The sequence below is a fragment of the Tiliqua scincoides genome, chromosome 8, assembly GCF_035046505.1.
Source record: "Tiliqua scincoides isolate rTilSci1 chromosome 8, rTilSci1.hap2, whole genome shotgun sequence".
NCBI classification, from domain to species: Eukaryota; Metazoa; Chordata; class Lepidosauria; order Squamata; family Scincidae; genus Tiliqua; species Tiliqua scincoides.
This window is the reverse complement of record NC_089828.1, coordinates 42,381,988-42,406,745: the sequence shown is the minus strand read 5'-3', so window position 1 is coordinate 42,406,745 and position 24,758 is coordinate 42,381,988. Positions and strand designations below refer to the sequence as shown.

Genomic DNA, 24,758 nt, shown 5'->3' with positions numbered 1-24,758 from the left:
CAGTCTTTCCAGACTGCTGGTTTAACAATCACCTCATTAGTTGGTGGTTTCCATTGTTTATTTGTTTCTTGGCCTTCTGCTTCTTAGAGAAGTACCACCAATATACCTGCCTACAGGGCAGTGTCTGTCTTGAGTTCTTTACCTGGGAAGAGTGACTGTTCTTTTCTTGCTACTCCACCCCATCTGCTTGCTTCCAATTTGTTTGCTTTTGTGTGCAGTTGGCTCTTTGAAGTAGGAACACATGTGCATTTGCAGGACTTCCTGTTACAAGGTTTTGCTGGTGGTTTTTTTTTTGTTACCCTGGTTAGCAGGAGACACGTATGAGGTTATTTTATTTAATTATATTTCACATTTTTATACCACCCTTCCTTCAAGGAGCTCAGGGTGGTGTACATAGTTCACCTCCTTTGGTCCTTACAACAGCCCTGTAAGGAGGTGAAACTGAAAGAGAGTGACTGGCCCAAGGTCACCCAGGAAGCTTCATGGCTGAACGGGATTTGAACCTGAATCTTCCAGGTCTAAGTTCAACTCCTGAACCACCACATCTTCCTTGACTTTGTTAGGGACAGAAGGCTGACTTCAGACACAGTGGTTGCAATCCTAACCACACTTTCCTGAGAGTAAGCCCCATTGAACAAAATAGGACTTACTTCTGAGTAGACTTGGTTAGGATTGCGCCCAGTGTTAGTGCTACTGGTATAGGTTTTTCAAAAATTCTGAATTCTTGATACCTGATGCCCTAATTTTGATTGGTACCTGAAGTTATTTTCATTTTTAGTTAGGAAACAAGAGTGAACAAAGGTATGCTGTGTTAATTTTATGTGTTGTGTAAATGTTTCATTTTTCTTCCAAGTAGCCAAATACTTGAACTGAATTGAAATATTAGGAGGCAAAAATTGAGAATGAATTGAACGTGAAAACTTGCAAATATATTAAGGCATGACAGAGCAATAGCTTACTAAAAAGTTACTGAAAACTGTTAAAGTACTATTTTCAGCATGAGCAAAGAACTGATCGTTTTATACAAGAAGCAACTCGAAGCTGTTTTATTTTCATAGTCCCATCAGTATTCATGGTACTTTACAAGAGTGATGAGAGGACTGGTCCCTTCTTTAAGGGCTCACAATTTAGGAATGAACACCGGAGGAAATAGAGGAAAGGGGAGAAGAATGGTGTAGGTGTAGGAGAATAATATGTCATTTCGTGTACATATAATTATGCTTGGTTGTAGTACGGTAGGGTCTAGGAATTTTTGCCCAGTTATGGTGTTATGCATACATTATATTATTAATTAATGTTATGAAGTGGTACTTTTTAAGAAATGGAATATTTTCTATAGAAAAATATAGCAGCAGAACACTTTCTATTAGAGAAAAATTTCCACTACTAACCAAAACAGCGTTATTTGAAAGTAGGTTTTCAGTTCTTGCTTTGATAGTAAACCATGGTCACTGCAGAACAAAAATAGAGTAAGTCTGTGGCTTACAATAGAGCTATGGCTTCTTTTTCTTTCCAATATCATCACTTTTGGTATTCCCTTACAGTGCCCAGCCTGCTTCAGCTTACTCCCACCCCACTGCAACGGCAAGCTACGCGGTCCAACAGGTACCAGGGGTGGACCATGCTGTAGCCCCTGCTTATGCACCAGCTGTGCAGGCTGCTAGATCTGTGGTATCTGCAGCATACGGAGGCTACCAGACCCCTTCAGCGCAGGAATACAGTTACGGGACTCGGCAACCAGAGCCTGCTCCTCAACCTGCAGCAGCGCAGAGCTATCAGGTAGCTAACCAGCACCCCCCAGTAGTTGGTTGGTTAAGGTACTTGAGAAGTATTTCAAATTCTGGTGTGCTAGATTAATACTTTGATTACAAGGAGAAAATTGGCATTTACGTAACAATTTAAAAACTCAAGAGTATTTCACGTATTTTGTCTCCAGTCAGGTCCATGCCTATATCAGAATGGGACAGAAAATGGACTGTAGCATTTCAGGCAGTGGGAGGGAGAGTGCCACTTCTGAATGCTTCCCCTGCTGGGCTGGTTTTCTGTTTGCAAGGAGGTAGGGGAGCATGCAAACAAATGTGGAAAGGCTGCTCTAAAGGTGTGTATTTGTACTATCCGCCAGCCTTTGAAGTCATCTGCAGCTCTTTCTGCCTCCTCCTTTTCAAGTAAAAAACCTAGAGCCTGGTCTGCTTTCACCATCCATCAGGATTGAAATTACTCTGAAAATCTATAGGACCTATGCCTGTGGTTTCACATCTACCACCAGCCTGACTACACCTGCTATTTTTTCTGCCCCCTCCCTCTAGAGGGAAAGCCCTGAAACTGAACTGTGTCACTACCTGCTAGGAGCCAGAAGAAACTATTGTTTTGTGCCTCCCATCCAACCCTACATACAGTGAGTTCTCCTTATCTGTGGGTTTGACATCTGTGAATTTGAATATTGGCAGATGCTGAGCGTCCCCCCAAAATGGAGCGCCTCAGAGGACCTCCTGGATATGACTGGAAGGTGCTTCCAGTTTGACGGTGCAAACCGGAAGTGCCTTCCAGTTTTGTCTGGGGTGCTTCTGTGGAGGCTGGGAAGCCACAAATGACCCCCATAGGGCCAGGTGCAACCCCCAGGTAAGTAACTGCAGCACTGTGCTGTCCCCCACCATGGATATCATTATTCTTGGCACTTGGTATCTGTGGACCATCCTGGAACCGATCCCCTGTGGAAGCAAAGGCTCCACTGTATACCTAATTACTGTAGATGATACCTTTGTTTAAGGCTTTTGTTTGTTTGTTTTGATAGACATTGAATGAGGTAATAGCGGGAGTCAGTCTGGGGTGAAAAGTACAGTGGGCCCTTGGTATCCACCTAGGATTCATTTCAGGCCCCCCCCCCCCATGGATACCAAATTTCACAGATAATGAAATCCATGGTGGAGGGGACAGTGCTGCAGTTACTTACCTGGAGACCGCACCTGGACCTCAGGAGGTCATACACAGCCTCCCCACCTCCTTAGAAGGATGCAAAAGCACTTCCAGTTCACGATGGAGACTTCTGGTCGCATCCAGGTGGTGTTCTGAGGCTCTCCAGCTATCTGGACTCGGTATCTGAGGATACTCAAATCTGTGTATGGCAAACCTCTAGATAAGGAGGCCGCACTGTAGTGTGTAAACTTGAAGAAATTGATTTTATCTCCTCCTCCCCTAGCACAACCTTCAGTCTGAAATAGCACTTATAGCATTGTATAGTCTGCAATGGTGCATGGAGTTGTGTTATTTCAGTAACGTATAAATGTATTTCAGTAACCAAGGTACTCTTTTTCAAGTACATAGTTTGATGGGGTAATGTTTTCAGGTGCTGCGTCTCTGGAGATGAGGAGGCTGGGAGAAGTCAAATGTATGCATTCCATCATTCATCATCCAATTCTTCGTCACCAGAGATTTTTCCAGCTATATTTATTAAATAAACATATATACCCTGGGTTGTTGATAAAACTTGATACAGCAAAAAAGTTTTTGTGTCATATGTATGAGCATTCCTTTACTTGGGAGGAGGTAGGTAAGAAGGAGAAGCAAGTAATTATACATAGAGAAAGGCACAGGTAATGATGTGATATGTCTAAAGAAAAAATTTGTAAGTCTTCCAAAATTGCTGTGAATGGAAGGTTTTTGCATAGACAAAACCTTCTAAGTGCATAGACATGGTGAAACTTCAAAATCCACTATGCCAGTGGTTCTCAAACATAAGGAGAGTTTTACTCCCTAAGTAAGTCTTTGCAGGTGAGGGTCTAGGGCAGCAATGCTAGCCTCAGGATTGTGTTGCTAATGGAGGTGAAAGGGGGCTATTTTTACTTACTGAGGGCTGCTGGCAGCTGCAGGAGTTTTGAGGAGCCTCGAGCAGGGCTCCCTGATACTTAGAATGTTGAGAAAAACCAGATGCTAAGCACTTCCTGGTTGCTTCTTGACCAGTTTTTCCTCAACATTCTAATATTCTAAGTCAACATTCTAAGCATCAGGGAGCTCTGCGGAGGGCTGCTCGAGGTGCCCCACAACTCCTGCAGCTGCCAGCAGCCCTCAGTAAATAAAAAAAGTCCAATTTCACTCCTGTTTGTGATGCAATCTTCCCCCCTTCCCCCACCCCTTAAAGGGGAAGAGATTTGAGAACCTCTGCACTATGCAGCACTTGTGGGATGGGGGGGGCACTTGTTCAATATATCTGAATCCTGACAAAAGCCCCTCATGTCACACCCTTCCCCCTGTTGTTCAGGTGCAGTCTCTTGCAGATCTTTAAGATGTTGGTGAGAGCTTTGAGAGCTGGTGTAACATAATAGCTAAGAAACAACTGAAGCATGATCCAGAATTTCCCTGATTCAAATATTGCCTCTACCATGAATTCATTAGGTGGCTTTAAGCAAGCTGCCTCAGTTGCAGTTAGCGCATAGTAATTTTCCTTATGGAGTTATAAGGATTATATTAACATAATAAGCATGCTAAATGTTGTTATGCCCGCTGTGACTCCTTGTCACCTTTCTCAAATGAGCCCCCCCAAATCTTCAGTGGAACATATATGCATTGACCTCCTTAGTGTGGGACAGCCACCATTTAAAGTCAGTCTTCCTTAACTTCAGGGTTCTTAACTTCAGGGTGATCACGTTTTCTGCTTATTCTGTGTTTTGTTCTGATCTAGCAGCAAGATGGTTATAGTTATGGCCGATCCCCGTCTGCCAGCAGCTACGAGACCAAACCATATTACCAAGCAGTTGTCACGCAGTCCCAGCATGTGGCCACGGACTCATACTATCATTCAAGTGAGTTATCTGGGTATTCGAATAGTGACAGTAATTAGGGTGCAGGCATGGTTCAGAATACTAGAGACAAGGAAGGTTTAGTAAATAGTGCCTATGGCAACAGGCAGGTGATTTGAACTGCACTTAGAAGACCTAGGAAACTGAGCTGGAATGGCAGTTGGAGGTCTCAGGTCTGTTGGACTTAGGCTGTCTCCATTGAGACTAGTTCGTTGAAGAATGCCTGGTGTTTGGCCCTCACCCTACATTTATTATTTATTTAAATTTAAAATTGAAACAGTAGGTTGCAGTGACCTCTAAAGCGTGCAGATCAGGGTGATCTCTCTTTGCCAGCTCCTGTCCCATTTAATTCTTTCAAGAATGGGACAGGAATTGCAGAATGAGATCCCTTAGTACATGCCCAAATTCTCAAGTGCTGCTTGGGAGGGAGGAAACCAACTTCCTGAGAGTGTCAGTGCAAGTATTTTCCTTACCCAGCTTTAACCACTATAGGTTGAGACTAATTATTCACCTGGGTTCCAAGCACTTACATGGATAAAAAAAACTATAGCAAATATATTATACTATATAGCTATACTATACTATATAGCTATACTATATATATTATACTATATAGCAAATCAATTTAAAAAACAAAGTTTCTTTGCTCCAGTGATTGAAAAACAGCCTTACTGACCTTTTGACTCTAGATAAGCATCATTAAGAAGACAATCCATAACACTTCACTCAGCCCCTCCCTTCACCAATGCAAAATGATCCCTTTCTTTCACATGCAGGGGGAAGGGAGGGGTCTGAAGGAGAGAGGATTGATGGATTGTTAGCCTGCTACCCTCTCTCTCTCTCTCTCTCTCTCTCTCTCTCTCTCTCATTGCTGTTGTTAAAGGACTGTTCAGTTTTTAAAATTGATTTTGAAGGGATGCATTTTTCCCCTTCTCCAGGGATCAGCACATTCTTTCTCATTTGCAGGGGCCATTCGTGTTGAGTCAAATCCGTGTATAAAAAATCCTTGTATAAATAGGCTGGACCTGTATGTGGATTTGTAATCAGCCTTTCTCTTCAGAGGGCACCCAAGGCGGCTAACAATATTTAAAAGTTATAAAATACATAAAATACAACAATAAAATAGATAATAAAACTAGCAGTAAAAACAATTGTTAAAAGTGACCATCGTGCCCTCATGTATAGGCATATATTTGGGTGAAGGGCTAAACTGGACTTGGGACAGCACATTCACACCTGAGAATCCTGGTTGTTGCTGAGCAGTACAAACCAGGGAAGGGGGAGTGGGATGTAATTGGCACTGGAGAAGCAGACTGGAGCACCTTGTCTGCTGCTTCCCCTGCCAACCATTGCTTTAATGGCTTTTTCCTACAATGTGGCCAGAGCAAATCTGGAAAGAATCTAGCAGGGAAGTTGCCATGGGGTGTGGAGAAAGTTAAGCATCCCCTCCTTTACCTGCCTATTCTGCACTTCAAATTTTCCATTTCATTCCCCACCCTGACAGTGCTTTGTGCTGTTTAGCTGTTAGGATCCTCTGCCCCAAATGACTGCTTCTTGCCTCTAGACTTGCAGTAAAAAAGTTTGCCCTGTCAAGGGCTTTGAACTCTTTTCTTTGCCGTGACCTTGAGGGAAACTGTGTCCAGTGCTCTTAATTTAGATTTAGAAGATTGTCAGGTAAAGAAACTAGCTGCTGTTCAAGGCATTTGACTCCAGGCTTTCTTTTGCAGACTCCCAGAACAGCTATACTCAGCCTGCTGCAGTATATGGTCAAAGCCAACCTCAGAGACAAGTGATGTCCATTAAGCCAGTACAGACTGTGAATGCTTCTTCAACCAGCTACAGCAGTTACCCAGCCGGAGCAACAGGCCAGCAGAGTGCTGCTTCCACCTCCATTCAGTCATATACCCCTTCTTCCTCTACGTATGCCTCTTCCTCATACAACTCTTCTCCTGCTTCTTACTCTGGTAAGAATCTCATAGAAGCATGTCTCTTTTCTGAATCTTTGGTTGGAAGAAGAAACCGCCTAACTAGGAGCCACTGTTGTATTCTCTTTTTCCCTATCCAGGATCAAACTATTCCAGCTATGACACCACTGCTTACACAGCAGCCAGCACGTCATATTACCAGCCCTCTCAGCAGCCTCTCATGCAGCAACCACCCCCGCTGCAGCAGCCTCAGCAACAGCCCCCTCCTCACACGCAGCAGCCCAAGCCCATGGGGAACGCTCCATGGAGTGGTGCAAGCAACTCTAACTCAAGCAGCAGTTATAACAAGAAACCACCCTTTCCCAGCAAGCCGCTGAAGCCTAAAGGCCCCCCAAAGCAGCCTCAGCTCCACTATTGTGAGATCTGCAAGATCAGCTGTGCAGGGCCCCAGGTGAGCCTAGTCCTTCACCACCAACACCCCAGGATGTATGTAGAATGAGAGTAGCCATCTTGTTGCCTGTGCCAGTGGTTAAGAACATTAGAAGGGACTTGTAGGATCAGACAAAGTCCATCAGCCCATCATCCTGTTGCTGAAAGTGGCAAACCAGATGCCTCCCAAGAAGCTCAGCAGTGCATGACGCAGGGACCCTCCTCTGCTGTTCCTGAATACACAGTTTTGTATGTGCAGGTGATACTTGGAAAGATACTGCTTCTGAACATGGAAGTTCCACATAGCTATTATGAAAAATAACCATAGTGCTCCAACAATCGTTTTCCATTTAATAACATTAGTAGAGCCCTGCAAGAGGTTCATCAGAGGTCAATTTAGTCTAGTATTCTTTTTCCACTAACTAGCCAAATGCTTCTGGCTCCATCTTGGATATCCAAAGGTAGATTGTTTTTGAATCTACAAGTTCCATTTCTCTTGTATGTAATACCTGTTGCTAGCCTTGTCCTCCGTAAATTTATCTAATGCCCTGTTTATCCTGTCATACTGAATCGAATCAGAGGTTCATTTGATCCAGTATAGTTTTCAGCAGTGGACAGCCAACACTTCTGAAAAACCTACAAGTAGAAGTATTAACTATCCCTGCTGTGTACCCAACTCACTCCCAGATGTGGTATTCAGAGGTTGTCTGCCTCTGAATCTTGATATTCTTAGTAATCCTGGCTAACACTCCAAGAAAGGCTTTCATTTGTCTCTCTGTTTGGTTAAGCTCTTATCTGCACCTCCTTTGCACTGCTTGAGGAATTTCTCTGCCCTGGGGCCAGCCATCCTATTTGGCCATGTGTTTGTATGGTGCATGTGCCAAGTATTGGGGCCAGTGGGAGCTCTTGTGAGCCTACTACAACAGGTCTGCATAGAAACCAATCCAGTGCCATTGACCCTCTGTGGTTGCTCCAAGTGCTAGATTAGTTGGATGCGTGCCTGCAGATTTTCATAGAAAATGCTGAGGCTTACTACTCATGGAGGTGGTCAACTGATATGTGGGCTCCTTCAAGTTTCAGGTACATGCTTGCACAGTGGAATGCTTTCCTGTGTAGGAATACTCCCTCAAGATAGAAAACTGCTATGTTGGAAAGACAGCTAACCTAGGATTCTTTCAGGCTACTTTTTATGTACAGGGAATTTGAATTCTGAGTATATATGCAGAGTACTGCCCTACAGAAGTTATGAAGCAAGTAAAAACAAATCCTTAAAATGCTAAAGAATAGCCCTCTCCTCACTACCCAAGCATAAGCAGTTAGCAAAGAGCTCTCTTTTTCTCTGACATGCTCATTTCTGTGTGAAGGCTCTTTGTATGGCCATTGAATCACCTATAGTCTGATGTGATGCAATCCAGGTGCAGGTTGGCCTACTCTTAGATGATGAGATCTTTACAAGGCAACTCCTGACTTTAAACTTTTAGCTTTGGTGCTTTTAAAGGGGGATTAAGCAAATTAATGGAAGACAAATATAAATTACTACTATTCATGATAGCTGTTTGCTGCATACAGGTTCAAAGCAGTCTAAGCTCAGAATATCAGTTGCAGAGGTGCAATGGCAAGTGAGGGCTATTTGCCCATGTGTCCTCTTCTCAGAAAATCTGTGGTCATTGTGTGAAACAGGATGCTGGAGTAGATTGGTCATTGGTCTGATCCAGCAGGATTGCTTATTTCCTAATCCATTATTATTTTATACTTGTGTCCTGATCTCAGTGTGCACACAAGGTTTTCCACCTTGCCTTTCATCTTCACAGCCACACTGTGAGATGGTCCAGTCTCTCTCGAGCTAACCTAAGCCTGCCTTTGTGGCTGAGCTCTTCTTTTCTCGTCCCTTTCAGACTTACCGTGAACACTTAGAAGGACAAAAGCATAAGAAGAAGGAGGTGGCACTGAAAACAGGGAATCAGACTGGCAGTGCTCCTCGTGGGGTCCAGACCCAACTTCATTGTGAGCTCTGTGATGTCTCTTGTACTGGAGCAGATGCTTATGCAGCCCATATCCGAGGAGCCAAGCACCAGAAGGTAGGGGGCTGCAGGGAGGCTAACAAACAGTCATGTCTAGGCTAAAATGTCCAATTAGAAAACGAGAGAAGAAACTATGGTGAAGAAGGACTTCCTGGGGGATAGTTGAGTACGCTGTCTCCCCTCCCAAACTCACATATATAGAAAACTTCATGGATTTTGCAACCATATGTTCAGAACCCATGCAGAAGATTCCAAACTCATGGATTAAGAAGTGGGATAGGGTTTGGATAGTCCGTGGCAGAAAATCTACCGTAGATATTCACCTATAAAATTTCTGCCAATAAATCAACTGTAAATCATCTACTGCCTTATTTGCAGGTCACTGTGGGTCATGGTTGTTCAGGCAGCTAGGGAGAGCAAGGGACAATGCAGAGATAATTAGAGGGCTATTTGCCTCCAGGGCAATGAGGCTGAAAGCTGCAGCCAAAGTTAACCTTTTCAGCTCGCCTGAGACATGTAAGTCAGGGCTCAAGGCTTCCATTTAAATCAAGCAAGCCTCTTTGGTAGGATCACACCCAACTCTCCTGCACCATTTTGCAAACATTTTGCAAATTTTGCATTTTGCAAATGTTCGGCAAAGGGCTGGTTTTTAAAACACCAGGATGGAATCCTCATTTTGATCTGAAGCAAAGTTCAGGGCATAAGAATAACACCCAAGGAAAGCAATGTGTCTAATTCTGAGTAAATCAAGTTGCAACTATGTGCATCTGCACTTGCTTAAGCTCATTCCTTGTTGCTTGTCTGCTGTGAATTGAATTGCATACTCCCAGTAATGTGTTATATGTTGAGCCTCTGGCTTAACACACCAGTTACCTTAAAGAAGAATTTGATTAACCAATTTCAGCCCAGCCCAGAGGTCTGATCCCTTATCAAGTCTGATCTGATCAGGCCACAGGTCTGATCTGATCCCTGTTGCTTATCTGCAACATTGGGCCTAAATGGGTTAATAGTTCTATTGGTATGTTTACAGTGCACTAACTCAGAAGTTGTGAAGAAAAGAATTTAAATAGTTGAATAAAAATGTATTTTATGATCTTTTACTATATTTTTAATAAGAGATTGCAGTTCTTGGGTAACAATTACTGGTAGAATATTTTTCAGGATCTGGCCTCTGGTAAAATCAAACAAAATTATAGTCAGACACCCCCTTGTGTTTAACCCCCGACATCCAAGGGTCATAGAAAATTCCATGATTTTTGACTCAAAACCTGCCCTCAACTTATCTGTGAGATCAATTTGTGCTCGGGTGCCTGTGGTGCATGGGTTTTGCGCCCAAATGTGCACTTGTTCTTGGGGAAATGTCCATTTCCATGGGATCCTAAATTGTCAATTCTTATAAGATCAAGTTGGAAATGAGCAACTTGGAAGCATGTGGGTTCTGTTTTTGAAATCTTTGAATGATTCCCTCATATCTTGAATCTCTAGGTCCAACTGGTTTCCTTTTCTGCATGACCTTGTGCTTTCCAAGGGGAGGAAATCCTCTTCTGTTTTGCCAGATCCAACAACTCTTAATTTTCAGTTCAAAACTGCTTCTTTCTGCTTATCCCACACCACATCTTTGCTCTAAGACAGGGGTTGGTGTAACTTTTTGGCAAAGGGGCTAGATGTTAGTGATGACATCATCATTGAACTTCTGGGTTGCCAAGCTCTTGGAGTGGCTGTGCAGAACCTGACTTGGGAGGCAAAGCCTCCCACCCAGTCTGGTGCGCACTGGACAGGAAATGGCAGAGGCTCAGGTTCACGGAGTCCCTGTGTCACCACCACAGCTACCTGGGCAAGAGTGCCTGTTGGTTGGCAATGGGCTAGAGACAGTGGGCCGAATATGGCCTGATGTTCACAGGTTACTGACACCTCTTCTAAGAGATCTCTCTTTAAGAAATGTGGACATCGCTCAGTGACAGAGCCCATGCTTTGCATTTAAAGGCCTGAAGTTTGATCCCTCGCAGCATCTCCTGATAATGCTGGGAAAGACTCCCACTAAAACCATGGAGAGTCATTGTGTCAGTATGGATAGTACTGAACCAGATGAATCGTCTAACTAGATAGAAGGCTGAGTTAGGCTGCAGCTGAGTTAGTAGAAGGCTATATATATTCATATGAGGTGACTGGTAGGTGTGTTCCAGGTTGTCAAGCTGCACACGAAATTGGGGAAGCCCATCCCATCCATCGAGCCTGTGGTGGTCAACTCGTCTTCAGGTCCTGCCAACGGCTCAGCCAGTAAGCAGGTTCTCCACACTCCTGCATTCACCATGTCTGTTGCACCAGCAAAACCAGCTCTGGGGATAACGAAAAGCACAAGCCACCTGAACAAGACTGCACCAACAAAGAAACCTAACACAACAAAGTTAATATCCACAGGTACAAAATCTAGAAAGGAAGCCAGTCCAAACAGAAGGGGTTTCCCAAGGCAGTTTTGGTTAATTCTAAAGGGAGCTTGCTTGCTCAAAAATCTTGTCTGCAGATGTGAGACAGTGAGGCTCTAGAGCAGGCTGTCCTGTCTCTGATTGCTTGTGGGGGATTACCACTTTTCAATGTTTCTGTTTATTAAAATTTTCTGTTTCTAAAGAGAGCAAAAAAGAACCTACCCTGGCATGCCAGGGAGAGCAGTTCTAGCTTAGCCCACCCGTGCAGGCTAGTTTTCTACTGGCAGAGGGATTTTTTAAGTCTAAAAATCTGACTTTTCCCCCCGTGGGAAGTAATGCAGTCTGTTCTGCCATGTTATTCTGCTGTATTTGTAGACTAATTCCAGACTGCTGCAAAAAAAGTAGAAAAGTCTGATCCAGTGATATGGTGTGGAAAAATGGCTGCGCCCTTCTCTTACCTGACTTGTGACTGTGGGAAAATGCCATCTTGCTGCCCGTTCACTATAACTAGACTCTTAACTGGATGATTCATACATCTCCCCCATTTAGGAACCAGCAAACTGGAGTTATTGAATGCAAAGCAAGAGGAGACAAAAGGGATGCAGATGAAAGCAACAGAGCAACTCCTGCTTGACAGTTCAGGGGATGGTCCAGGGGATCCGCTAGACGTACAGCCAGTAGGCCACGATTATGTGGAAGAGGTAAGACAGGGTCAGCCTGGCCATGTAAGAGCTATAGCCATTCCATTTCAATCCTTGGGGTCTCATCTGTTAAGAAATCTTGTCTTTAAATTAAGCTGATACTTTCCAATGCCACTGAATGATATTTTTTAATGCATGCGCTAAGGCTTGTACCTGAAGAAGGCAGGCCGATCCAGGGGAGTAGTGTTTAATGGTTAGTGCTCATGCACCTCTTCCTGCTCCCTGCTTTTCCTTTTGCTGGGACAGCAGCTGAGTGGGGAGAAATCTAGTTTCTGCCACCATCCCAGGCTACAGAGCTGAGGCAGGGGGTATTGTCTGGGAACACCCCCTCTCCCAGGAAAGTCCTGAACTTCAGGGGGTTCTTCTTAAAAATCAAAACTACAGGACTGTCTGCAAGAGTGATCAGACATGACAACCCACTGAAGTACCTATGAACAAGGAGCAGGTAGGCAAGAGCCAAAAGATGACTAATTAAAAATCTGGAAGAAAAGTAATTAAGCTAAATGGAGGAAAAAAAGGGAAGGGAAGAAATTAATGAAAAATGCCTGAACTCAGCTGGGTACAAAGAAAGTCCTTCTTTGTCTGAAGAATCCTGATCCCTACCCTTACTGGAGAGTAAGTGGGTGTACCTTCCAGAAACCAGCCTTAGATTCCATGGCAGGTCCCTCACAGCACATATGTACAGCATTCCTGTGCTTAAAATTAGGTGACTTATGTGTGATGTCATCACGTTCCCCAATTGGAGGAGTGGAAACTCACTCCATCCCATCTCTTTGCCTCTTAGACAGAAAGATTTGGCCAACCAATTGGCAAATGCATGTCAATCGGTTGGAACGCTAACTACTCCAGACAAGGAGGAATGACTTGAATCCACAAATGTGCATGGCTGGCTGGTAATGGTGTTTCAACAAAGGACAAACTGCTGTAGGAGGATATCTGGCAGCTTTTTAGACTGTTCAACCTTCACAGGAGCTTCTGAGGAGTTGGAAGTATCTAAAATAAAGAAAAATAGGAAAAAGTAGGGGTAAAACCAGGGCATTCATCACAGTATGGCTCTTATTTCTGGTCTTGGGAGATGGGCATATGGTGTTTGAACTATGTAGAATTGCAGCTCAGGTAATGTGTTTAAAGCATTTATGAAATTTATATATATTTGTTGAAAGCTTTGTCATATTCAACGTTACAGTGAATAAAAACACAGAATTAAAAACTGTAGCAGTGTGAGATAAAAGTAGAGCATTTGGTAAAGGATTTCTAATCTCTGCTAAATAGTATGGTCACACTCCATGATGTGAGTGTGAGTGAGCTGTCCTGTAGTGCCTGCTTCACATTAGCAGTTGTTGCACAGGCATGCCAAAAGACCAGGCCACCATCCCATTTCCCTCGACCGAGGCAGCTCCTGTTCTTCTGAGAATGCAACAGGATGGTACTTTGCAAAGACCAGTGCAAAGTGAGGGAGGAGGATTGAGTTGATCTTCCCTGCTTCTTTTGACTAACCTGGATTCACGACTAACCTGGATTCACCAATACCTTTGAACCGTGTGCAGTCTGTGATGCTGCCACCTCTGCTTTGCAGGTGCACAATGCTGAAGGGAAGATGATCCGTTTCCACTGCAAGCTTTGTGAATGCAGCTTCAATGATCCCAATGCCAAGGACATGCATCTGAAGGGACGTCGACACAGGCTTCAGTATAAGGTGTGTTCTGGGGACCTGTTCTGTAAGACAGGCCTATGTATGTTATCCTTCAAGTGCAGGTTACTGATTGTGGTGAGAGATGACCTAGCAGGCTGTGACATTGGTCACAAGAGGTCTTAATTTCAAAAATCCTATCCATAACAAAGAGTGCAGTGTAAGTCCAGTAGATGAACTTAGATCTGTGGTTCCCTGTGAATGGCTTCATGCCAATGCATTCTCCCCATGCCTTAGTTCTAACATTTGTAAATTGGGTATAATTGTGACTGCCATAACCCTGGGTGTTTATGAAGGGAGACAAGATAAGGACTGTAAAATGCAAAGCAGTGCATCTATTTTAATGTCCCGCACTTGGAAATCAATTTAGCTGTCATGGCTTGCCCTGCTACAGAATCCTGGGAAGTGTAGTTTTTGTGAGGGTGTTCAGAAATACTTATTTTAAAAATGTATGTTCCATGCTTTCCCCACTCATTTGGGAGGTGTCCAAGGTGGCTAACAGTGCAAAGTTAAAAATAACAATAAAACACAATAATACCAAAGCAGATATGAAGCAACAGATAGAATCACCAAACCAGCATCACAGTCAAAAGGGGGAGACCAACTGAAATAAAAAAGGTTTCAGCTGATGATAAATTGGCAAGAGTGCCCACCACACTACCTGTGGGAGGCTGTTCCATAATTCGGAGGCTGCTACAGAGAAAGCTCTTTCATTTGTTGCCATGAGATGTACTTCTCTTGGTAGTGGGGCATGTAACCTTCCCTGATGATCCTGGGGAATGGGTGGTCATCTCTTATTAGCAGCAATAATTGTAGCTCTGTTCAGAAATTACAATAACATTGACATCATCCACTTGACAGTTTGTTTCATGTTGGGGTCTTTTGTTCAGTAGATGCATCATAACTCGAGTGACTTAGGATTCTAGTGAATTCTTTGTGATAAAAACAACAGACTTGCAGGCATGCAATTATACTGAACGTTTGTTTTGTACTTGCGTATATAATGTATGAGCAAGTGGTCCCCGTTTATAAGTCTCTCTGTTAAATGTTTACTTGCATGTAAGTCCTCAACTTCCTGATGTTCAGATTTTGCTGTTGCTTGGGATGCATGCTTGTTCTTCTCCCCACAAGCTCTCAAAGGGATATCATTATTACAGTATTGTCAATGTTGGTATTATTAATTGGAGTAACAGGGAAAGTATTCTCCCCACCCCATGCCTGCCAGCTTCACTTTCCTCTTTGTCTACATCCTGTGCTGCCGCTGCCACTGCTTCTGTAATAGCTGCATAGCCACCGGATATTGGGGAAGGGAGGGAAGAGGAGGTGGCAGTGCTGGTCACCAAGATGAAAATGATGATCCTTTGGCATCCAGTGCACTACTGTTGCCAGTGGAGTGTTTGCTAGGAGTCCAAAATTCCCTTCCTGGCCATTAGAGGCAGCAACAACACTGGAAGCCAAGGGGGAGAGATAAATGGGAGAGCTTACCTCTCTCTTGATGTCTAGAGTGGCTGCAGCTTCCTCTGGGTTCCCAGCATTCCATTCACGAGCCAGGAGGAGGAGGAGGCCTTCCCTCTCTTCAGCACCACCACTGCTACCTCCTCTAAAGGAAGCTGTACTCTTGCCCCAGTCCCTAAATTAAGATGGGGGAAGGAATGGGAAGAGAGAGAGAAAGGGATGGGATATTGAAGAGGAAAGCAAAAGACTTCTCAAAGCACAATGATAGTTTCTGTTCTTGAAAGCAGTCTGCCAAGACTGATTGTCAGGGTTCTAGTGTTTTGGGAGACCCAAAAATGATACAAAGACCATGTTCGGAGTGCAGAATTGCTTGGGCAGGCTGCCAGTATTTGAGGCATTTTGGAGAAAGGCTTATGTGCTAGCAGTGACATTGCTAGAAGAAGAGCCCTAATAGGATTTTTGGTTGTGTTCCTGGGATCTTGGTTGCTTTTGGAGATGTGGTGTTTTGTGTGCAAAGTGCCCCTATTTGCCCACCTATCCTAACTGGCAAGACGGTAAATACGTATGCTGTTTACCCATGGGTAAAATCAAGCTGACAAACAGGGATGACATTCTGAAATACAATTGAATTCCCCTTGTAAATTGGTTTGCTGTAATTCCAAGTTTTACTCAATTTATAAAGGGGCTCCACTGTTTATAGCAGGGGTGGCCAAACTTGCTTAGCATAAGAGCCACGTATGAGAAACTTCAGCCGCAAAATTTGAGAAGCATTTAAATTCTTAAATATTTTTATTCCTTATGAATACTGAACTTTTAATCCAATGAACTGTCAGTTTATACCCAGTAAATGATAACGCTTGAAAATTTATTTACTTTTTATATTGTGATGCAAAAAGGAGTTCTGCCATCATGTTTCTGTGAGCCGCACGTAATATGTCAAAGAGCCGCATGTGGCTCGCGAGCTGCTGTTTGGCCACTCCTGGCTTATAGTATGTTGCTTTGTCAGTTTTTGTGTCTTTTCTAAATGTTTTTTTTCAAAAAGGGTTTTCAAGGCTTATATGCAGAGGCAAATGCAAAGAGATGTAATTAACTTAATAATGGCAAAACACTTGCAGAAGAAAGTCAACCCAGATCTCCCAGTCATGATCAAGCCCAGCAACCGGGCTCGGAAGATGCATGAGGAGAAGCTGAAGAAGCAGCAGCTGCGGACCTTAGTGAAGAGGCGCCGGGAAGAAGAGCAGCGCTGGCATCTAGAAATGAGGCGAGTCCTCCTCCCATGGGAGTTGTGGATGGCCTGGGGTACTGCTGGATCCATGTTTTTATTAATTTTTTTAATTTCATTTTTGTGTGTTTGACCCATGCTTTCTGTTTGCAGGTTAATGGCTTTCAAATGTGTGTGTGTGCATGGATGCATATTTAATTGTCAGAAAAGGGAGAGAAAAATGGCTGCAACTGAAAGGAGGACGCTAAGTAGCAACATTAACTGGTTTCTTACAGAGTTCTGTAAGCAGGCCCTTGCTCAAAGTGGACTTGCAATCTAAGATAGGCAGAGAAGAGACCAGGATAGCTAGGAATGAATATGGGTGGATAATTTGAACATACTCCAAAAACTCAATTACAGAGGGCAATGAGGATTTTTCACTTCTGTATTTCTGTGAATCTGTTGTTTCACCTTTAATTCAGAGTTCAAAACATTTTAACTTCTAAAAATATAGCATTATAAAATCACTGGAATGTAATACCCCATAATAAGCAGCTGTACTTGTTGACTTTTTCATAAACAAAGCAATAGAGGAGCCCAACCTGTTTAATGCATCAGTTCCCAATCTTTAAACTGCTGCGACCCACCTTGTCCCCCACAGTGGGTCACGTGTTCCTGATGGTGCCAGGGAGGCTTCCTCTAGCTTGCGCTGGGCCAGCAATCCATTCTACTGGCCTCTATGGGCCTCAGAATGACCTGCAGAGCTTCGAGAAGCAACCTCGGGCTGCCCAGTGCATCTGGAGTGGCTCTGATTTGGAGCCATTCAGATGCAAGGGCTTGTGGAGGGCCCGGCTCGTGACCCACCTTGCATGGGCCCACCAGTGGGTCATGGCTCACACTTTGGGAAAGTCTGCTTTAATTCCTTTCTCAGCTTCCAAACAATCTCTTTCCCTTCTGGAGACAACTGCAGTCGACAAAATGGTTCAAAGCTATGTCAGCATATGTAACTGTCCGTGTTTGCACTGGTTATATATGGAGGGAACATTAGGGCACTTGGAGATTAGGACATAGGAGGAGGGAGGGAAGTTGGAACTTGTATAGATTTCAGAAATCTCCCTCCTCAGGACCTCTAAGCTCACAATCTGTCTTTATTTAAACTTTTTTTTTTTTTAAAAAGAGTGACTGTACTGGTATGAATAGGATCAATTGCTGTCGAATATAAGAGAACCACCACTTTGAAAGGTGCCTGTTTGCCTAGTTAGCAGTGGTAACTCCTCTGTAGGGGGTCTTGGAGAGAAAATGTCCTTTTGCTATAACTCATTTGCAGGAGGCAGAACTTCTAGGATGTGCTTGCTCTTTTCATAATTCTGTGTTCTCATAGCATTTGAAAATGTTACACATTTGAAAAAGTTGGATTTACACACTTTACAGTTGTCCTGTCAGAGTGTTCTGATACAGTCTGCTTGCTTCTTCTTTCATCCATCCTGTTCTCATCTAGGCGCTATGAAGAAGAACTGTACTGGCGGCGGGTAGAGGAAGAGCAGCTGTATTGGGAGGAACAGCAGCGCCGCCGCCTAGCTGCAGACTGGCGCCCTCCACCCCTCATGGGCAGGCCTGGAGTTCCTGTTCCCCCTCTCCTGGTGCGTACTCAGATTTAGACGCTGTTCCTTCACATCCCTAATCACAGCATGTGAGTGGTATTCTCCACAAGCCTAATCCTGGTCAATATAGGCAAGATAATATTTTTTTCTCTTGCCTTTTGTAGCCAGCTTGTGTTCACTGTCACTAAAGTCCATAATACAGATCTTGTGCTGCTATTGAGTAGCAAGCTTTGCTCTGTATTTTTGCAAAAAACAGACTGAATATCTGCTGAATGCAGTGCAGCATCCCTCCCAAGCGAATGGTACCTGAATCCTCTGTACTAGTGGTAGTGCCCAGTGTGCCATTAAGAGATGGAAAGGGGGCCCATGGGGTTTTGCCACAGAGTCCCCAGCAACCTGGCACTGAGGACAGAAGTCTTTTTCCAGATGAAAGAGCTTTTAACAACCTCATGCCTGGACTATGTGCCGAGGCTCTGCTTTTTAAGAAAACATTTGGACATTACAATCTGCAGAGTTCCTCTTGAGCAGAAACGCTTTCTATTTTAAAGAGCAAACTTGTCATTCTCATAATTGCCGATTCTGAACGTGCCGATAATGAAGGTTTAAAACATATGAAAGAGTTGGTCTTTTAATAAGAATGGAATATGCTCTCAAGCACCCATTATCTTGGAGTGTCCCCTACCTTGCCTGATGATAGTCTATTCCCTCCCTAGCTTTGAAATACTTAGGGGTTTGTATGTTTTGTGATTTTTTTTTAATCCTGGAGAATTCTACTGAAATACATTTCTGTTCTTCTTTTTCTCCTTCCAGATTGATAGTTAAAGTCTGTCATTTTATCTCCCTCAGCCCACTCGGCCGCCAGGCTCTTTCGATGACCGTCACATCATGACAAAGCACTCCAGCATCTATCCGACAGAAGAAGAGCTGCAAGCTATTCAGAAAGTTGTGTCACACTCTGAGCGTGCTCTTAGGCTTGTTTCTGATTGGCTGACAGAACAGGAAACTGGGAGCAAGGAAGCAAGTACAGAGAAGGGGTAATACATACGAAGCCAGTTCCTCCATGGGTGTTTTGTGGTAGTTAGGCAGGTGGTGATTGTTCTTTCACTGTCTGGGCCCTTCTGTTTGTAGTATTCTCTTAGTAATGGTATGTGCATTGTCAGTTTTTGGTAACTGTGTAGTCTTGTGGAAGCTCATCAGCCGGAAAGGAGTTGAAATTCTCCCCTTTTTTCTTCCCATCAAATGTTAAAAGTACAGGGGGCCCCCCGTATCTGCAAATCCCATATCTGTACGTTCACTTATCTGTAGTTCGGGTCCATGGGACCCCCTCCAAAGGTGAGGGGAGTTCTGCTCCCTTTGCCTCCAGAGGGTCCTCTGAGCCAGCAGATGCCATGAACATCTGCCCACAGCCTATGCTGGGCTCAGACTGAGTCTGAGAAGTAAAAAAAGTGACTTCCAGTTTTTTTCGTGAAACTAGAAGTGGCACTTCTAATGCCTTATAAGGCATTAGGAGCCTGAGGAAGCGCCCTAATACCTTGTAAGGCATTAAAAATGTCACTTCTGGTTTTACAAAAAAACCAGAAGTTGCATTTTTTACTTTTCAGGCTCACTCTGAGCCTGGCAGAGGCCCCGGGTGGATGTCCACTGCCTGTTGTAGGCACAGAGGAGCTTATGGAGCTGAGGCAGCGCTGCTCTCCTCACCTCCGGAATGTAGGGGGCGTGCACCAGTATCTGCGGTTTCAGTTAACCATGAGGGGGTTCCTGAACTGAATCCCCACATATACCAGGGCACACCTGAATATGAATCATTTATCCTGGTACCTTCTGGAGGGCAAAACCTTGAGTAGCTCCTCCTCACTGAAGGCATAGGCAGAGTCTTCAGCTTTAGCATGCCCTGTTCAAGGGGAGGAGGCTATCCTATCCTCTAGGTTGGCTCTGCCTTATGGCCAGTAACACAACAGCTTTGCAGCCTCTTTCTGCACCATCAGTTTATTTTCTTTTTTTTTCTTCTGACTTTCCCATGTCCTTACCCTTCCTTTCTTTTCCTTAGCCAGGGAAGCACATTCTTTTTTTTTGGTGTGTGTGTGGGGGGGGGGGGAATATTGACTCTTGAGTGGTTGGACAGATTTCTGAAGAAGAAATGGTTCTGCATGGAGACTCTAAAATGCACTACACCAGTGTTTCTCAAACTGTGAGTCGGGACCCACTAGGTGGGTTGCGAGCCAATTTCAGATGAATCCCCATTCATTTCAGTATTTTATTTTTAATATATTGTAGTTGATGCTACCATGGTATGTGACTGCATTGGGGGAAATGTTAGACCTGTACTTTTAACAAGCTACTATGTATATTCTTTTAACAATGATAGTAAATGAAACTTACTTCTGAGTAAGTGTGGGTAGGATTGCAGCCTAGGATTGTTAAGTGTTCCTGCTTGTTGATGTCACTTCCGGTCATGACATCATTTTTGGTGTGTCCTGACAGATTCTCATTCTAAAAAGTGGGTCCCGGTGCTAAATGTGTGAGAACCCCTGAACAGATGAGAACTTATGGCATCCAATTTTCTGTTGGAGACTTATTTGCATTTGCCCACCAGAGACTGCAAATTCCTTTGTTTTGTCATTTCCAGTTGGCATTTCCAACTGGAAATTTCCAGCTGGCATTTCCAGCTGGCATTTCCAGTAGAGAGCACTACTGCCTAGGTGAATATTGGTCCCTTGAGCAGTCACAAAGATTCTGATGGTGCATCACAGGGACCAAGGGTTCTGCCTTCATCTGTATCATCCTCCTACAGTCTTCATCTTACAAGAAGGGCAAACAGGCCATGCTCCAGTGCCTAAGACAGCATGGGTTTGTCAACTTAGAAAAGCATTCCCTGACTCCAGTCAGGTCCCTGAAGTAAATGGCCCATCTCATGGTGTCATGTCCGGATATTGTGGAGTGGTCTATGTTCCTTGTGTGGGATCTCTAGCAGTTGCACCTGGCTGTCCAAGAATAGATTGCTCCATAGCAGTGGAGATAGATTATGGTACAGGTCCAACCTTGTTATACACTGATTTTTTATGCATGGATTTAACTCAACATGAATGGCCACTGCAAATGAGAAGGGAATGTGCTGATCCCTGGAGGAGGGGAAAAATGCATCCCTTTAAAATCATAGTTTCAAAAAAACTTGCTTTTCTTACTGTTGTAGAGAGACAGTCATGCAAGTGATTGTTCCATTCTTCAGCTGAGCCAGGCAAATGCTGGGGGTTCTTTGCATTTCTAATTGCTGACTGTGTCTCTCCAACAGTAAGAAACTGTTTTCAACCACAGTCATAAAGGGACACACTTTTTAAAACTGTTTTTATTTAACACATGGTATTAGCAGGGAGTCCCAGAATCAAACCCCTGAGGATGTTGAGACAAGACCTTATTCCATTAGGAGCAATGGAGGGGCAAGAAACCTGGAAGAGCATCTTTATATCTATTTTTCCATTGTTTTTTATCCATGGTTTTTTTTAATTGAGGATAACGAGGGATGACCTGAACTGGGAGGCCTGAAACACTCCTGGCGTGGTGGAAGGAACCAGGAAGTCCTCCTTGCATAGGTGACATGGTCAGTGTAGGAGGCTAGTGTGGAAATTCATGACACAGGCCATGGAAAATAGACACAATGCCAATGGGCAATGTATTAATATCACAACCTTATTTTTAAACTGCCTGTGAAATGTTGCTAGCCCTCATGAGTGTTTTCCTACCCCACTTCTCTTTTCTACAGGAAGACAGATAGCCCACCCCGAGTTCTTAAAGGGGTAATGAGAGTTGGCGTTTTGGCAAAAGGGCTGCTTCTTCGTGGAGACCGAAATGTTCGCCTGATCCTGCTGTCAGCTCAGAAGCCCACGCTGGCTCTTCTCAAGAGCATTGCAGAGCAGCTGCCTGAACAGTTAGGGGTAAGAGTCCTCCAGGTCTTGGTGGTTTGGGTCTGCTTTTGCCAAATATCAAAATCCCTGGAATCTGTTCAGGGGTTGAAAAATGGGTTGTGATGCCCACACAGAGTGATAAATCCACTTTCATTTATTTTCCCAGAAGGTGACAAATGACACTTATGAAGTTGCATCCAACTTTGATGAGAACAATATTGTAATTGCCTCATGCAAGGAACCCAAAATGCAGGTCACAGTGTCACTCACATCCCCTCTGATGAGAGAAGAGGCTCCAATGAATGCAGGTTAGTCATCTGCCTAGCTGAGCATGCTGCTGGTGTGATTCCTCAATCTAGTGTTGAATCTTTTTTGTTTATGATCTTCTGAAAGTTGGCACCTGAACAGACCTTATAGTGGCAGCACTTGTCTTATGGCGTGTGCACAGTAGCCATGTAATCCAATGTATGCCTTCTTAGAGTAGTAGAGCCCATTCTGGCTTAGAGTTCATTCTTTGCCTGACAAAGGCCCATAGTTCAATCTCTGGTGTTTCCAGATAGGGCTGTGATAAGGCCTCAATCCCACTGATATTAAAATAATAATAATAATAATAATAATAATACAGGTATTTATATACCGCATTTCTTGGTTGTCAGATTTCTCCTCAGACTTTAATTCAAGACAGTTTACATAGGCAGGCTATACTAAATCCCAGTAGGGATTTTTACAATTAAAGAAGGTTCTGTCTTTCAAGAACCACAACATTTCAGATGGATCTTTTATGATCTGGTATCACATTCTGGCCTCCGTTTTCCTCCCACACAGGCTGACATCCTGGAGAGTTGTTGCCAGATGGTCTAGACCAGCCATTTTCAACCACTGTGCCATGGCACATTGGTGTGCTGCGAGTGGTCCACAGGTGTGCCACAGGAATTTGGGGGAAAGGTTATTTATTAGTAGGGCCAATGGGGGATGTGAGCCCCCCACTGGCAGCATGGTGTGCCTTGTCAGTAGTCCAAAACCTAGTGGTGTGCCCTGACAATTTTAGTACCTTGTCAGTGTGCTGTGAGTTGAAAGAGGTTGAAAATTGCTGGTCTAGACCAGGGGTGCCCAAAGTTTTTGGCAGGAGGGCCACATCAGCTCTCTGACACTATGTTGTGGGCCGGGGGAAAAAGAATTAATTTACATTTAAAATTTGAATAAATTTGCATAAGTTTACATAAATGAATATATTAAAGATGAACTTATATGAATGAATGAAGGTCTTGCAATAGCTCAAGGCCTATAAAAAGCCTACTGCATCACAGACGTGAAACAAGCAGTGGAGGGAGCCCTCATCCCACAGCTCACTTGAGAGATCAAACAATCGCCCTCATTCTGAGAGCAGTTGCATCGGGCCAGTGTGGGCTCCAAAAAATCTCTGGAGGGCCAGAGGCTCATTGGAGACTGGGGGCTCCCTGAGGGCCGCATTGAGAGGCCTCGAGGGCCGCAAGTGGCCCCAGGGCTAGGGTTTGGGCACCCCTAGTCTAGACCAAGGGAGTCAAACTCATTTCGTACAGCAGGACAAATAGCATTCATGGTACCTGTTGAGAGCTGGAAGTGACATGAGGCACAATCCTAACCCCTTATGTTAGTGCTTTCCAGCACTGCCATAGCGGTGCCAATGGGACATATACTGCATCCTGCAGTTGGGTGTCACTCACGGAGGCCTCCTCAAAGTAAGGGAATGTTTGTTCCCTTCCCTCGGAGCTGCATTGCCCTTACGTCAGTGCTGGAAAGCACTCACATAAGGGGTTAGGATTGCGCCCATCACTGAGCAGTAAGTGATATTGTTAAGAAGGTGATGACCAGAAATAAGCACTTTGTTCTCAGCTAGTAACTCATTGGCCTCAAATGACATTGATCATATTTTCAAGATAGGGGAGAGCCCAGTTATCATGTGGGCTACCCTTTCAGCTTCATTGCTTCTGCTGAGGCATCAGTTAGCAACTCAGCAGCTGAGAGGTGTTCTGCAAAATGGTGACTTGGCAAAAAGGGCAGTCCACGTGATAATTGGGATCTCTCAGCATGTCAGCAGTGTTTTCTTTCTCCATCTCACACCCCTCTTGGTCTGCTCCTTTCTTCTGAGGCCTCCTGGTGTCTCTTCTCCCAACACCTGAGCAGAAGCTGCACTGATGAAAGAACAGCACTGAGATAACTTCAGTTATCATGCAGGCTGCTCTTTCAGCAGTGTTGCCTTGGCAGAAGTAGCAGTGCTGAAAGGATGGCCCACATGATGATTGGGTGCCACCCTTTCTGCCCTGCTTCTGCTAAGGCATCATTTCACAACTCAGCAGCTGATGGCACTTCTTATCATGAACACATATCTGATATAGACTGTGCTGAGCTAGATGGACTCAGCAGAAGGCAGGTTCATATGTGCATTTATGAGGAAGGGTCATAGCTCAGCCAAAGATTGTGTTTTGCATGCAGAAGATCTCAGGTTCAATCCCCTGTATTTCAGGCAGTTTCATACAAGTATGATGATTGGAAAGAGGACTTCTTAAGCTCTGCAGAATGCTCTGAGTCACTTCTCATGGCATTTCAGGTGTTCCATGCTTGCTGTGGCAATTGCACTGAC

General features: G+C 44.1%; 1 protein-coding gene across 2 annotated transcripts in view; it reads left to right on the top strand.

Moving 5' to 3' along the window:
• The window catches only part of LOC136658618 (zinc finger RNA-binding protein-like), a 45,441-nt gene that overhangs the window by 9,989 nt on the left and 10,694 nt on the right, over positions 1 to 24,758 (top strand). Inside the window, exons 2-14 of one of the 2 annotated variants that reach the window (XM_066635398.1) lie at positions 1,545 to 1,779; positions 4,679 to 4,796; positions 6,521 to 6,757; positions 6,859 to 7,169; positions 9,043 to 9,225; positions 11,352 to 11,586; positions 12,141 to 12,292; positions 13,869 to 13,988; positions 16,553 to 16,698; positions 18,137 to 18,278; positions 19,086 to 19,273; positions 21,997 to 22,168; positions 22,305 to 22,446. In XM_066635398.1, coding sequence (XP_066491495.1) covers positions 1,545 to 1,779; positions 4,679 to 4,796; positions 6,521 to 6,757; positions 6,859 to 7,169; positions 9,043 to 9,225; positions 11,352 to 11,586; positions 12,141 to 12,292; positions 13,869 to 13,988; positions 16,553 to 16,698; positions 18,137 to 18,278; positions 19,086 to 19,273; positions 21,997 to 22,168; positions 22,305 to 22,446 — 2,381 coding nt within the window. Of the gene's footprint in view, positions 1 to 1,544; positions 1,780 to 4,675; positions 4,797 to 6,520; positions 6,758 to 6,858; positions 7,170 to 9,042; positions 9,226 to 11,351; positions 11,587 to 12,140; positions 12,293 to 13,868; positions 13,989 to 16,552; positions 16,699 to 18,136; positions 18,279 to 19,085; positions 19,274 to 21,996; positions 22,169 to 22,304; positions 22,447 to 24,758 lie in introns of both variants that reach the window. The other variant, XM_066635397.1, reaches the window with a different exon arrangement.